This window comes from Octopus bimaculoides, chromosome 16 (assembly GCF_001194135.2).
Source record: "Octopus bimaculoides isolate UCB-OBI-ISO-001 chromosome 16, ASM119413v2, whole genome shotgun sequence".
Classification (NCBI taxonomy): domain Eukaryota; kingdom Metazoa; phylum Mollusca; class Cephalopoda; order Octopoda; family Octopodidae; genus Octopus; species Octopus bimaculoides.
This window is the reverse complement of record NC_068996.1, coordinates 36,970,653-36,985,771: the sequence shown is the minus strand read 5'-3', so window position 1 is coordinate 36,985,771 and position 15,119 is coordinate 36,970,653. Positions and strand designations below refer to the sequence as shown.

The following is a 15,119-nucleotide window of genomic DNA, read 5'->3' as shown; positions in this document are numbered from 1 at the left end:
ATTTTAATTACCTTTTTCTGATGATATCTGAAAAGAAACAGCAATTTTAGCAAAACATTAAGCAACACTAATAATAAATAAAAAAAACATAAAAATAAACAAGCTTTTGATGGTTTTATAGATATTTTAAAATTATGATGCTATGATGCTAGGTGCTTCCATTATTTTGTCCTACCCCTGTATATATAAATATAATTGTATAATTGCGTGTGTACAAATATATGACTATGATAAAAGAAAGTATTATATGTAATGTGTGTGTGTGTGTTTCTGTGTGTGTATAGAGAGATATGCAGTGAAAAACTATGAAAGACACTAAATGATGTGGAGTATTAAATATTTGGTTTATTTAACTGGGATTATGACAATGTCTGTTAACATTGACTGTCAAGACTTCAGTAGTTTGACGTTTTCTGTTCAAATGAACAGTTTATTTGAACTCATCATCGCAGGTGACAGTTGGCATGCCGATGTGTGTGTGTTTATGAGAGAGTGTGGGAGAGAGAGAAAGAGTGTGTGTGTGTGTGTGTGTGTGTGTGCGCGCGCGCATGTACATGTGTGTGCATTTGTATGCCTGTGTAAGTATGTCTGTGAACATGCATTTGTTTTTGTGTGTATACATGCCTGTGTGAGAGCATGTGTGTGTGTGTGTGTGTACATGCCTGTTTCTGTGTGTATAATCCATTGAATGCTACGTGGACAAATTGGAAGAATCCTTAAATCACCCGACAGAATGCCTTGTGGTACTTGTTTCAACTATTTATGTTCTGAGCTCAAATCCTGTCAAGGTCAGGTTTGCCTTTTACCTTTCAAGATCAATAAAAAAAGTACCAATTCAGAGACATTGGATTAGCAGAACTGTAAGAAAATCAGACCAGAAACCTTGTTAGTTGTTCCTTTGGTGATAGACTTAATCCATTGCTCTGTTTAACAACACCACCCGAACCCCTTTGGTAGCTTAAGAGGAGACCACTTTGTTGCAAACAGACTAGATCTTTGATTTAAGGATACCTTCCTTACTCCCATCAGTCACAGAGGATTTGTAACAGGGACCCTGCCTTCCCTCTTGACTAATCACCCTCATCATTTCACATCTGTTTTCCATGACTGGACAATTTGACAGGAACTGGCAAACCAGAAGGCTGCCATGGCACCAGTTGTTTGCTTTGTCATGGTTTCTATAGGTGGATGCCCTTCCTAATGCCAACTACTTTACAGAATATACTGGGAGCTCTTTATATAGTGCCAGCTTGAGTGCTTTTTATGTGACACCATTACTAAAAGATAGAAGAAAAAATATATTCATTTTCAATGGAGTTACTGTTAAATAAAAAAGTTGATGTTCTTGTTGGTGGTGATGATGGTGTTGTTTTTTTTCTTTTATGCTAGCCCTGACCAAGCAGATCTACAGTCATGGCTAACACTTTGGAACATTTTTTTTTTAAATTAAAAATGTTGTGCCCAAGTACAATCCAATTTAAATTTATATCTACAATGTATACATTTGGGCATTCAATATAAAAAATTCTAATTTTCAGACCAAAACTTTTGGTCACAACTGTATGACTAAAGGTCCAGGATTATTCACAATGCATATAGGACCATGTTCTTCCTTTCTTTATAATACAGTATATGATTTAGAAGAGATTTAGCTGCTATTTCTAATAGGTTACAGCTCCCTCATTGGCTTTTCCAGCTGCTGTTGTTGTTTAGCCCCAGGTCAGCCCAGACTAGACAAACCTATAATCAAAGGTATCCCTGAGCCATGACTATCCTGTCCTTTTCACAGGCATTGTATATCTAGGATCTCATGGTAGAGGTATAATTTGAGGCCAGTTTGCCTGCTATTTCTGAATATAAGATAGCTGGACTATGAGATGAAGTTCAGTGTACCAGGCAGAGATGTTTCAACAGATATGTAAGTGCTGCACAAACAGACAGTGGAGGCGCAACGGCCCAGTGGTTAGGTCAGTAGACTCGCAGTCAAAGGATCGCAGTTTCGATTCCCAGACCGGGCATTGTGAGCGTTTATTGAGCGAAAACACCTAAAGCTCCACGAGGCTCCGGCAGGGGATGGTGGTTTCTGCTGTACTCTTTCACCACAACTTTCTCTCACTCTTTCTTCCTGTTTCTGTTGTACCTGTATTTCAAAGGGCCAGCCTTGTCACACTTTGCGTCACGCTGAATCTCCCAGAGGACTACGTTCAGGGTACACGTGTCTGTGGAGTGCTCTCTTAACTTGCACATTAATTTCACAAGTAAGCTGTTCCATTGATCGGATCAACTGGAACCCTCATTGTTGTAACTGACGGTGTGCCAACCAAACCAATTCAGACAGAAAAAAATCATTTTAAGTAGTATCAAGAAATATGTGTGCATGCATGTGTATGTGCACGTATGAGTGTGTATGTGTGTGAGGAGGGTGTATGTGTGTATGTGTGTGTACATGCATTTGTGTGTGCATATGTATGTCTATACATATGTGTGTATGTGTGGTGTATGTGTGTGTGTGGTGTGTATGTGTGTACTCTTTGTTTCAGTCATTTGACTGCGGCCATGCTGGAGCGCCACCTTTAGTCGAGCAAAGGACTTATTCTTTGTAAGCTTAGTACTTATTCTATCGGTCACTTTTGCCGAACCGCTAAGTTACGGGGTTGTAAATACTCCAGCATCAGTTGTCAAGCGATGTTGGGGGGACAAACACAGACACACAAATATATATATTCATATATATGATGGGCTTCTTTCAGTTTCCATCTACTAAATCCACTCACAAGGCTTTGGTCGGTCCAAGGCTATAGTAGAAGACACTTGCCCAAGGTGTCACGCAGTAGAACTGAACCCGGAACCATGTGGTTCATAAGCAAGCTACTTACCACACAGCCACTCCTGTGCCTTGTGTGTATATGTTTGTGTATGTGTGTGTGCACATGCATGTGTGTGTGTGTGTTTGTGTGTGCCTATGCATGTGTATATGCATGTGTATATGCATATGCGTGTGCGTTTGAACATCCCTTTAAATATGTATTCTAATGTATGAATATAGACAGTACATTATTGACCTTGGAAGGATGGAAGTCAACCTCAGTAGGATTTGAACTCAGAACATGAAGTGCAACAACAACAATAATAATCCTTTCTACTTTAGGAACAAAGTTTGAAGTTTTGGCGGAAGATGTAAGTTGATTAAATTGACTCCAGTGCTCAACTGGTACTTATTTTATCAACCCCAGCAGGAAGAATGGCAAAGTCAATCTCAGTGCAATTTGAACTCAGAACATAAAATTCAGACAAGCTGCTGCTAAGCATTTTGCCCAGCATGCTAACGTTCCTGCTTGCTTACTATGTTCTTCATAATGATGGTCGTACTTTGAAGTTAAAAAAAAAAAAAAAAAAAAAAAAAAAAGAAGCTGAATCTATTTGCGATGGATGTGTGAATGTGATTTCAGTCCAGGAATGGATTTTGCTATGAAGTCACAATGGGGACATTGATAATTTTGATTTTGCCTTGGATTGGACAAATGTGTCTAGTGATTGCAGGATATAATTCTTTTATTTTTCTGTTTTTTCAACCAAACTGTCTTGATGTATCATATCACATTTTACGCCGTGCAGATTGATCCCGGCAATGACTTTCTCAAGATGTCAAGTTAAGCTGTAGAGAATTTAGTGATTGCTTCAACTTATCATTATACCTAAGGAGAGGTCTTCATTTGTTGTGATATCCCTCAGCCCTCTTAAAGCAGAGAGATATTGCCAGAAAATTGTCAAAAGCTGCATACAAGGCAAGCCATTATGATTGGCTCAAGAGATAGAAGTGATGCAGCAAGACTGAGCATTGAGCATGGTAGGAACATCTGGCCCAGAGTCATAACATCTGACTCAATAAAGCTAATGCTGTCATGCAGTAGTTTTGTTGCTTAAACTAGCAGGTGGTCTGAAGGAGTTCTAATGTTACAGTGGAAGGGGCTGAAACACCTACGGAGCTGTTTCATCACCTGATGAAATATCAACTCGTGCATTCAGAGATGGAACACAGCAGCACCTTCAACACGTAAATGTTTATTTTAAATGTTAATTAAATGTCAACACTTAATGTACAATTTGCTAAATTTCTTTAAGCCATCTGTGATGTCAACTAAACCTCTCTCCTTAAAATCATTGTCCTTGTGCTTAGATTAGAAACTTTTAAAATTGTACAAACAAAGGAGAACCTATTGTACCATTATTTTCTTTTTTCTCATTCAGTAAAAGTGTCCAAGTACCACCATTGCCTGAAGACTCAGCCAATGTACCAGGAAGTGTCGACCAGAATCAGTTCGAGTAAGAAAAAGAAAACTGTTCAGTAAATGTTAAAAAATTGTTTAATGTTTATCATTTATTCCAGAATTTTTTTTTTTTTTACATATATATAAAATTAGTCAATGGATAAAAGCAATGTCTGTGAATTGTGGAGGTTTCATTCTGAAGCTGCTGAGACATTTTCAATCACTCTGCTGAGTTGGAACAGTAAGAAGTTACATTACATTTAGTAACAGAGTTTAAATGATGGTGAGAGTGGATAAAAATGAAATAGGAAACTTGAAATGAGGTTTGTTGAGTGCATGCAATCTAAAATTGGAAATGTGGTACGCAAAAAACAAAGTGACATTTCTTCTGGTGGGAGTCTTGCTTAGAGAGTCATCTAGGCTGAGATATTGTGGAAAGGAGAACTCTTCAATTTGGGAAGCAGGGAACCTTGCATCCTATGCAATGCACAGAGGCAGTAATCTTGCAGATGTTACAGTGGTGATTAACTTTTCCCCTATGTATTATGGGAAGTGATGCTGCTTGCACAACTCTGGATAAATTACTTGGGACTTGTGGAATGGGGACGTTAATGGCTTCAGTCGTGTGATAAATGTGAAGTGAGGTGCCTAGGAGGAAGAGGATATCATTCACACAGTTGTCTCAGATGTGTCAAAACTGAAACATTTTCTACAATGAATAACCAGCTTTAAGCTTTTTAACTGTTTAGCATTCAGATTATACTGTCAAACGTAATGTTTATTTATATACATATTGTTTTGAATTAATCATGCATTATCTCATAGCTTCAAGATTTCAATGACATGATTGTTTAGTTTTAGAATGACATTATAGGGTTGAGGTGAGAGGCCAGATCTGGCCTATTTCAGTATAAAACATGCTAAATAGTTTGGCCAGATGTGGTTGGTTTGAATGCAAAAGGGTTAAATAAGTTATATATCCAGCCCAAATATTTTACCTGTTTTTATACTAAAATCAACCAGACCCAGCTACTCACATCTACCTTACAATGTCATCCTAAAAATAAACAGTTACATCATCAAAATCTCAAAGCTACGAAATAATGCATGAATTGTTCAAAACAATGTAAATAAATAAGCATATCATATGACAGAGTAATCTGAATGTAAAAGGTTTAAACAGGATGAGCTACAGACAGTTAACTGACTTCAAAATTAGAGTGCTGAGGTGAATCATATGATAGGAAGATGTGAGGTGTCTCTTTATCTTTTTTACAAATCTCAATCATTCCATTTTGATCATGACTGTGATTACTTGGTTAATTTAATGCCTTTAAAATTGTTGTTTTATCTTTCAGCCAATCTGATGGAGGTACCCTGTAAAAGAAGAATTGAATGAAAAGTTAATTCTATCATATATGTAGAAATAAATGTTGGCATCTCTGTTTTATAGATAGGTAGATAGTACAGCATTAGTATAATATACATAGACAGTACAGTTTTATTAACGTTTACTTTAAAATACAGTTAAACAATACAATTTTTGTAACGATTACATGAAAATACAACATACACTTTAGTTTGCATTAACATAAAATTTACATCTAAACACCATACTCTTTGTTAACATATGGTAAAATACAGCTAAACACTATAGTTTTTATTTACTTACTTAAATTCAGCTAAACATCATGTGTCATTACCAGTGGTCAAAAATACAGTTAAACACTATAGTTTTTAACACATTATAATATGTTGAAATACTATATTTTCCATTAACAATATGATAAAACAGTATAGTTTTCATTAACAAAGTGTTAACATACAGCTAAACCTCAAGATTTTGTTAAAATAATGATAAACGCCATACTTTTTAACATGTTAACATATAGCTAAATACCATAGAGTCTAACATGTTAACATACAACTAAACACCATAGTTCTTTAACATGTAAATTATAGCTAAATACCATAGATTTTAACATGTTAACATACAGCAAAACATAGTTTTTTAACATGTTAACATACAGCTAAACACTATAGTTATTAACAAAATGTTAAAATACCACTAAACACCACAAATGTTATTAGCATAATGCTAATATACAGCTAAATACCTCAGGTTTTTATTAATGAGTCAACATGCAGTTAAACATTCTGTTGTTTATTAACATATAACTAAACACCATAGTTTTTGTTTTAAAAACGGAAACCTTTGTATCTGGGTGACAGAACAATTCTCCCGAATAAGATAATAATTGTTTTGTGTATCTACTACTAGTTTCTGAAATTCATATATCAATTGTTTCAACTAGTCATTCCTCAGATGTTTTAGTTCAGTAGTAATAAGACACCTATTGACAATAGTTCAAACCAATCCTTTGTTAGTCATCTGAATTATGTTAACAAAATCTAAACCTAGACATTTTAGACATTCAATTCTCCCATACTTAACAAAATGTTGGTATAAGAGCATTTGACATTTAAATGATAAATTGCTAGGATCAAATTTCCCTATTTCTCCTGCAACAAAAGAAGTATTATTAATTGCAGGAGTTAGAAGTCTTTTTTCTAAGTAAACTTTAGTGATTTAATAACACACCTTAGTGATTTATTAACACACAAAAGAACTTTTAGAATTCACTTTAATTCAATTCACGAAGTGTCAAAATTTTCATCCACTTTAATCTGAGCACAGTGGAAATGTGTCAGTGACCAAGTCATGGTTGAGCAATGAAAATATGAAAATTTTGACTCTGAATGAAATAAACAATAATTTAGCAATCTGTATATCTTACTTAATATGGCTGTTCTTTAAGAATGTCATAATACCACAGTATTCCAGCACAGTGTTAGAAAGCACAGAAATGTATCATGGTGTTCTTATAGTACACCCACATTAAATAAGGAGGATACAGAGATTGCTATTTGGTACTAACACTGCTTTGTTGCTAATAACTGAATGTTAGTTTCATTAAACATTTTTGTGTGCTATCAAATGGGTAGAATGACTGTACTTCTATCATATGACTGCTATAACGATCTAGATCAGTGGTTCTCAACTGGGGTCCATATAATATTTTGTATTTGGTCGACGGGGGGGGGGGGCATACCAGTAAAATAGTAAGTTGGGGATCCACATTAGTATTCTATGGGTCCATGAAAAACTTGCTTTAGATATATTTATTGTAAGAAACAGCTAGGTTTCTTTCTCTGATGTTTTACATAGCTAAACCTACACATGTGAACATGTGTAAAACAAAATAGGAATTTTGGAAGAAGTTTCTATAAAACTAGTTTTTAAACATCGAATGGCTATGGAGGTCCACCAGAATAAGATAGTAATCAAAGGAGTCCATAAATAAATAAAAAATGGCTGAGAACCTCTGCTTTATATGTATGCATTGGTATTTACTGCAAGAAACAGCTAGGTTTCTTTCTCTAACATTTTACATAATGCAACCTACACAAGTTGATGTTTTTTCGTTTAACATCCATTTTCTATGCTAGCATGGGTTGGACTGATGTGTGAAAAGCAAAATAGGAATTTTGGAAGAAGTATCTATAAAACTAGTTTTCAAACAATGTATGGCTATGGGGGGTCCACTAGAATAAAATGATAATCAAAAGGGTCCATAGATAAAAAATAAAATGAGTTGAGAACCCCTGCTTTAGATGTATGTATTGCAAGAAACAAGTAGGTTTCTTTTTCTGATATTTTACATGATTCAACCAACACAAATAAAATAGGAATTTTGAAAAAAGTTTCCATAAAACTAGTTTTTAAAACATTGACTGGTTATGGGGGTCCACCAGAATAAGATAATCAAAGGGGCCCTTGGAAGAAAAATGGCTGAGAACCACTGTTCTAGATAAATTACAATAAAGATTTTCAAAAAAAAAAAAAGAAGGAAGAGTAAGAATTAATAAAAAGCTGTTAAATTTACAGCTTTCCTTTGGTAATGTGTTAGTCTGTCTTTGCCGTAGGGTTTGGAAGCTTAGTCAAGGAGGATTCACTGAGAGCAAGACTATAAACAATTTGCAGTTAATACTTCTTTTGTTGCAGTAGAATTAGAGATATTTGATCCAAGGATTTTATTGCTTGAGATATTTAATATTCTTATGCAAGGACAACTCTGAAATAGATCTTTGTGGTTTGCTGACATGTTTAGACACCAGTGATTGCTAGGTGATGTCTGCATGTTTATAAAACCAGTTTTTGCCAAGTGGTGTCTACATGTTTATACTTCAGTGGCTGCCAAGTGGAGTTTACATGTTTATATAGCAGTCGCTGCTAGGTAGCATCTATATGTATATACACCAGTAACTGCTAGGTGGTGTCTACATGTTTATACAACAAGGTTGTCAAGTGGTGTCAACATGTTTACATATCTATAGTAGTTAGGCAGTGTCTACATGTTTATACATCAGTGGCTTCCAAGTGGGGTCTACACATTTATATACCAGTGGCTGCTAGGTAGTGTCTATATATATATCACCAGTGGCTGCTAGGTCATGTCTACATGTTTATGCACCAATTTAATATCACAACATAATCCTTGAGTGCCTTTAGGAAGGTTCACCAGGTTACAAACATTTGAACCAGAACCTATATTTATCATGCAAATTTTGAGATATACATGTTCAGGTCAGGCAACAGCCACATGTCTCATTCTCTGGGCCTGGAAATAGGGTGTGCAGGGAGAGCAAGTTCACACCCTAGAATTTTTATGGGGTGCAAAATCAAAATTTGCACCCCTACTTACTTTTCTCAGGTTCAGAAAACAGTGAATAAAAAGTGTTCTGTTAGAAGTAGATCAACGTTAGGTTTCTTCACAAAGAACAGAAATAAATACAAAAAACAAGACTTTGTAAAAATTTTTGGATCTGGGTTTGCACACCCTAAGCAAATTTTGTTCCTGAGCCAGTGAGCAAACATCAAGATTTCTTCCTCTCTGGCCCTATCTGATTTATTTCTTTAAATTCTTAGCCTCTACCTTACATTGTTAAACCAATGATTGGAGTAGTATTTTAATTAACTCTACATTATATTAGACAAGCAATAAAAGTCAAAACAGAAACCTTAATTTCAAAATTGAATAAAGCCTAATTATAATATTTTAATTACATTAACAAGATTGATACACTGATCACCCACTTACAACTGTTTGACTATTGTGTTAATTAGAAATTACTATACCAGTTAGTTAGTAATTACTATGCCAGTTTGATTAACAACATTATTAGATACCACTTTCAGTAATTATTATACAGTAGTTTATTTAGTTAATTACTACATTTAGTAATTACCACACTGTGGTTTAACAACATTATTAGTTGATATATTCAATAATTACTAGACATAGTTTAATTAATCATCATTATTAGTTACTACATTTAGTAATTACTTGGTTATAGATTAATTAACAGCACTGTTACTTATTACATTTTGTAATTACTATGTAGTTAATTAACAACATTTTAGTTATCATATTTAGTAATTATTACATTGTAATTTAATATCAACATTATTAGTAACTACATTTAGTAATCACTCCACTATAGATTAATTAACAGTACTGTCACTTATTACAATTTGTAATTACTACATAATAGTTCAATTAACATTTTAGTTATCATATTTAGTAATTACCACATTATAATTTAATTATCAGCATTATTAGTTACTATAGTTAATGATTAATATTGTGGTACCACACTCTTATAAAATTGATGTATCACATGATACAGTTCAACTTCCTTCCTGGAAGCTGTAATGCATCATTGGTTGTTGAATAATAAAGTCTCTAGTATAGAGAATTCTTTTTGTTGCTTCTTATGACAGTTTACTAAACAGCTCTTATAGGAGCTGACTACTATGTTCCAAGAGACTTAACACAATATCTTTCTAATTGGTATCAATTCAGACATTGATTATGTATATGTCTGAAAATTTCCTTGCCAGTATTTCTGGTATCAAACAGACTAAACACATCTTCATATCAGATAAAATATTCATATTCAAGAATGGCTGTGACAGTTGCAAGAACGTGATAAACTGCCTGAAAGAGGAGATCTTCATTAAACCAAAAGATGAGAAATTTGTGAGAGACCAGCTTGTTAATTTCAAACAACACTGACTGAATATTTGGATCAATAACTTCAAGTCTTGAAAACACTGGCTAATGAGAGTAGGTTTAAGGAAGTCTACATGCATCAGAGCTATATGTAAAATAATGGAAGCATTTATGTCTAGAATAACATCAAAAGGAGCAAGATTTAACCCTTTAACATTTAAACTAGCCATAATATCCATAATATCCAGCCAAAATATTCTACCTGTTTTATGTTCAAACTGGCTAAACCCAGGCTCTCTCACCTACCCTGCAATGTCACTCTAAAAAGTAGGCAAGTCACATCACTGAAACCTCAAAGCTATGAGATAATGCAAGATTAATTCAAAACAGTATGAATAAACAGGTATTACACTATTACACTACTTTTTTTTAAAGCCTGGTACATATTCTATCAGTCCTTTTTGCCAAACTGCTAAGTTACAGGGATGTAAACACACCAACACTGGTTGTCAAATGTTGGTGGGGGGACAAACACAGACACAAAGACACACACACACACACACACACACACATATATACATGACTGGTTTCTTTCAGTTTCCATCTACCAAATCCACTCACAAGGCTTTGGTCAACCTGAGGCTATAGAAGAACGCACTTGCCCAAAGTGCTACACTGAGACTGAACCCACAAGCATGTGATTGAGAAGCAAGTTTCTTATCACACGGCCACATCTGCATCTACATATATATATATGCATACATACAATAAGTATACACATTCATAAAATCACTGCATTTCCTCTCAAATATTCCCCCGCTTCAAACTTAGTTCAGTGGGGGTACTTTTCCAATTTTCCTGTTCATTCTGATTTTGAAATACTTCCCTGAGGAAAGGCACCAATCACCTCCATAGAAAAAAATATACAAATGCAGTGTGCTCTTCAGATGTTATGTGCAAGGCAGCAGCTAAGCAGGAGTCTTTTTTGTACATGGTGAAAAAGATTGTGTAGCTGCTGACCTGGCTACATCAAGTGCAAACAATGAACCTTGCCCACCACTGCACAATCAACAGACACAGGATGGCCTCCCCTAATGTTTGCACAGTCGTCACGTCAATATTTTTTATTAAATATTGGAGGCCTGTTGCATCACAACAACAAAAGCAAATTTTTTTTCCTGAGAGACTTTGCTGCATGCAATCAAGCCTTATGCATAGCACTTGTGGAAACTCATTTGAGCCCTGATATAGAGGATGCAGAAGTACACATACCAAAATATACCATATGGCGAACAGACAGAAAGGAAAGAAACCGTGGTGGAGTTGCTGTATACATCCATGAAGACCTCACACCCCAGGTCTTACTGTCATACTCCAATTCGGTATGCGACACCCTAATTGTATACATAAGACAACACAATATAGTCATAATATATATCACCCACAGGATGCTTCAAAGCACATCGGCAACTTTGAAGATTGCCTCACAAGAATTAAAGAAATCCTCATGAAACTAGAACACCATGTGAGCATATTTCTTACAGGTGATTTCAACTTCCCCAATGTCAAATGGTCCGAAGGCCTCATGCTCTCAGGAATGGCTCATTGCAAACAAGCACAAGTGAAAACCCTGCTCAACCTCACCATCTGAGTAAGTTGTACTCAGACCCACTAAGGCGAATAACATTTTGGATCTCTGCTTCACAAACAATATGGACATTGTTCATTATGTGAAAGTGATGCCGACATTAGTTTCGGATTACAACATAAGAGAGCTGTCTATGTATAGGCCGAAAGTAGTCAGAGATATACAGCCTAAAGGAAGTGCCCAAAATCTCTCCAATCTGAACTTCCACAAAGCAGACTGGAAATCAATCCAAAAAGAGATCCTTAGACAGGACTGGCCGAAATGTCTCTCCATACCAGACATTGGCATGAAACTAGAATATTTCACGTCTGTTATGCAAACCACATGCCAGAAATATGTCCCAGAGCACAAGGCCAAAACAAAAAGGAACAAGATTCCAAAGGAGAGGAAGATCCTTATAAGATGACGGATAAAGGTTGCAAATTGCTTCAACCAACATTCCAGAAGTAGTGAAAGGTCCCGCCTAAAAACGACACTGATGGAGATTGGAAAAAGGCTGCAACAATCCTATGTGAGGGTGAGAGCAGACAAAGAAGCCTGGGTTATAAAAAACATTAAGTCAAACCCAAAGCCTTCTTTCATTATCTCAAAGAAACAGCCTCAGTACGCTGCAAAATAGGACCCCTCTTCCAAAAGGATGGCCTCCCTCACAGATAGTCCAACCAGGATCAGTGAGATACTGAATGCCCAGTTCAAAAGTGTCTTTACCACCCCGTTGGAACACAGACAAGTAAACGAAACAGTGGACTTCTTTGCTGCCTCACCTATAACCAGTGAGGCAGTTACAATGGAATACATCAACATTAGCGAAGAAAATGTACTACTAGCCATAGATGAGGTAAATGCAACTGCTGGTCCTGATGGTTTCCCAGCAATCCTCCTCAAGTCGCGTAAGCGTGCCCTGGCGAAACCTCTACAGATTCTCCTCCAGAGCTTTCTTGCAAATGGCAGGCTGCCAAGCACGCTGAAGGAGGGAATAATATGCCCAATTCCTTAAAAGAGGAAGCACAGCAGATACCAAAAACTATAGGCCTATCTCTCTGACTCCATACATCAGCAAAGTCATAGAATGGATAGTCAGAGGGAAAACTTATCTCATTCCTTGAAGAAAACAACTTGCTGAGTGATACCCAGCATGGCTTTCGACCAGGTAGGATCTGCCTGACCCAGATCTTACAGCACTATGACTGGGTGTTGAGGCAGTTACTCAACAACTCAAATGTGGACATAATATACCTTGACTTCATCGGAGACAGCGTGAGAGGATGGTTAAGCAATAGTTAATTTAGATAAGATAGGAAATAGAGAGTGAATGCAGGGATATTGTATTTGTAAATCCGTTGTTTAGGCAGAATGGTATACATATTAGATTCCAATTCCTTATGAGTAAATCCAATAGTCTTTAAGATTGGTCATTGCATTTGTAAATCCATTATTAAGATTCCAATACCCTATGAGTAAAATCCAACAGTCTTTGAAATTGGTCATTCCAAATACAGAGTTTATACACAGTGTTATTGAATCAAGGGTTCAGTTTACTCTATGGCCCTTTGATTCTAATCCTTGCTTCCACACCTGAAACTTCTCTAGTTCTGATAGTGACTTAGCAATTAGAGCAAGGTCATCAGCATACAGGAGCATCCTGGCTTGAATTCCTCTGTTATTGCCTGGAGGACTATGATGGATAAGAGGGGGCTGAGGACTGATCCTTGGTGGACCCCTACCATACATATATATATATACATACACATATAGAGACAATAAGAAATGGAACAATAATTAACAATGAGGAGTGGATCCTTGGTGTTTTAAAGTCATTATTTAATTGAATTAGGAGTATGTTTACAGCCATTTCTTTTTATAAAAAAGGGGTAAATTTGCATTTACCTCATTACAATTGATAAACATCTTCAAAACGATTATATGGCAAAGATAAAATAGAAGGAAAAATAGAAGGAAAGGAAAAAATGTTTGTTAATCCAATAGTCTTCCATTGTAGTTGACTTACATAGTTCCACATGTCGGTGTATTACCTCAGTATGTATGGTCCTTGTAATGAGGTATACAGTAGTATGTAATTTAAAGGTAAAACAGTGATTTAATATATAGAGATGATAAGTCACTAAAATGTAAGACTATTGGATTAACGAACATTTTTCCTTCTATTTTATTTTTGCCATATAATCAATTGTAATGAACTAAATGCAAATTTACCCCATTCTGATAAATAGAAACAGTTATAAACATACTGCTAATTTAAATACCGTAAATAGTCCGCCCTTGAGTATAATACACGGGATTTTTAGGGGGCTGTACCCCTGAAAAACCTAAACCTTGTGTATAATATGCACCCCTTCTCTAACTTGAGTCAAGGAGGTCTATATAACATCCTTGGTTTGTAAATATATATACGGTAACGTCCTTTATTATTATTGTATATATAACATAATGCAAACGTATAGCTTTTTTGTGCACTTTGCTTGCAGAAAATATAGAAATAACAGTAATAACGTCAGTGAAAAATAAATATTAAGTAAATTGCCTTTACATATTCATCACTTAGAAAATATTTTTCATTTTTAACCTCATATATAATACGCACTAGAAATTTTGACCTTTAACTTTTCAGAAAAAATTGCGGATTATACTCAAGGATTTACGGTAAAGAACTTTAAAACATCAATGATCCATTTCTCATTGCTACTTATTGCTCCATTTCTAATCGTATCTATATTAAACCACGGTTTTACTTTAAATTACCTACTACTGTATACTTTATAACAAGGTAATACACCAGGAGTGCCAACAGAAACATCTATCCCTTAGATGGTCACATAACCTCTAACTTATATCTTACACAACCTATATACATACATACATATATATATATACACATATACATATATATATAATAAACATATATATACACATACATATATATATATATATATATACACGCATATATACATACACACATATATATACACGCATATATATATACATACACACATATATATACATACATACACATATATATATACATACACATATATATACATACATAAACATATACACATATATATACATACATACACACATACACATATATACATACATACACACACA

General features: G+C 35.2%; 2 protein-coding genes across 2 annotated transcripts in view; one reads left to right on the top strand and one right to left on the bottom strand.

The window, feature by feature from the left end:
- Positions 1–4,339, top strand: part of LOC128249620 (retinal guanylyl cyclase 2-like) — a 46,293-nt gene extending 41,954 nt beyond the window's left edge. Inside the window, exon 6 of the mRNA XM_052973707.1 lies at positions 4,249–4,339. Within this exon, the coding sequence (XP_052829667.1) occupies positions 4,249–4,327 (79 nt within the window). The 3' untranslated portion in view covers positions 4,328–4,339. The remainder of the gene's footprint in view (positions 1–4,248) is intronic.
- Positions 4,340–4,346: 7 nt separating this feature from the next.
- LOC106870312 (mitotic-spindle organizing protein 2) overlaps positions 4,347–15,119 on the bottom strand; it is a 48,389-nt gene continuing 37,616 nt past the window's right edge. Inside the window, exon 4 of the mRNA XM_014916334.2 lies at positions 4,347–5,645. The gene's annotated coding sequence lies outside the window, so the exon portion shown is untranslated. The remainder of the gene's footprint in view (positions 5,646–15,119) is intronic.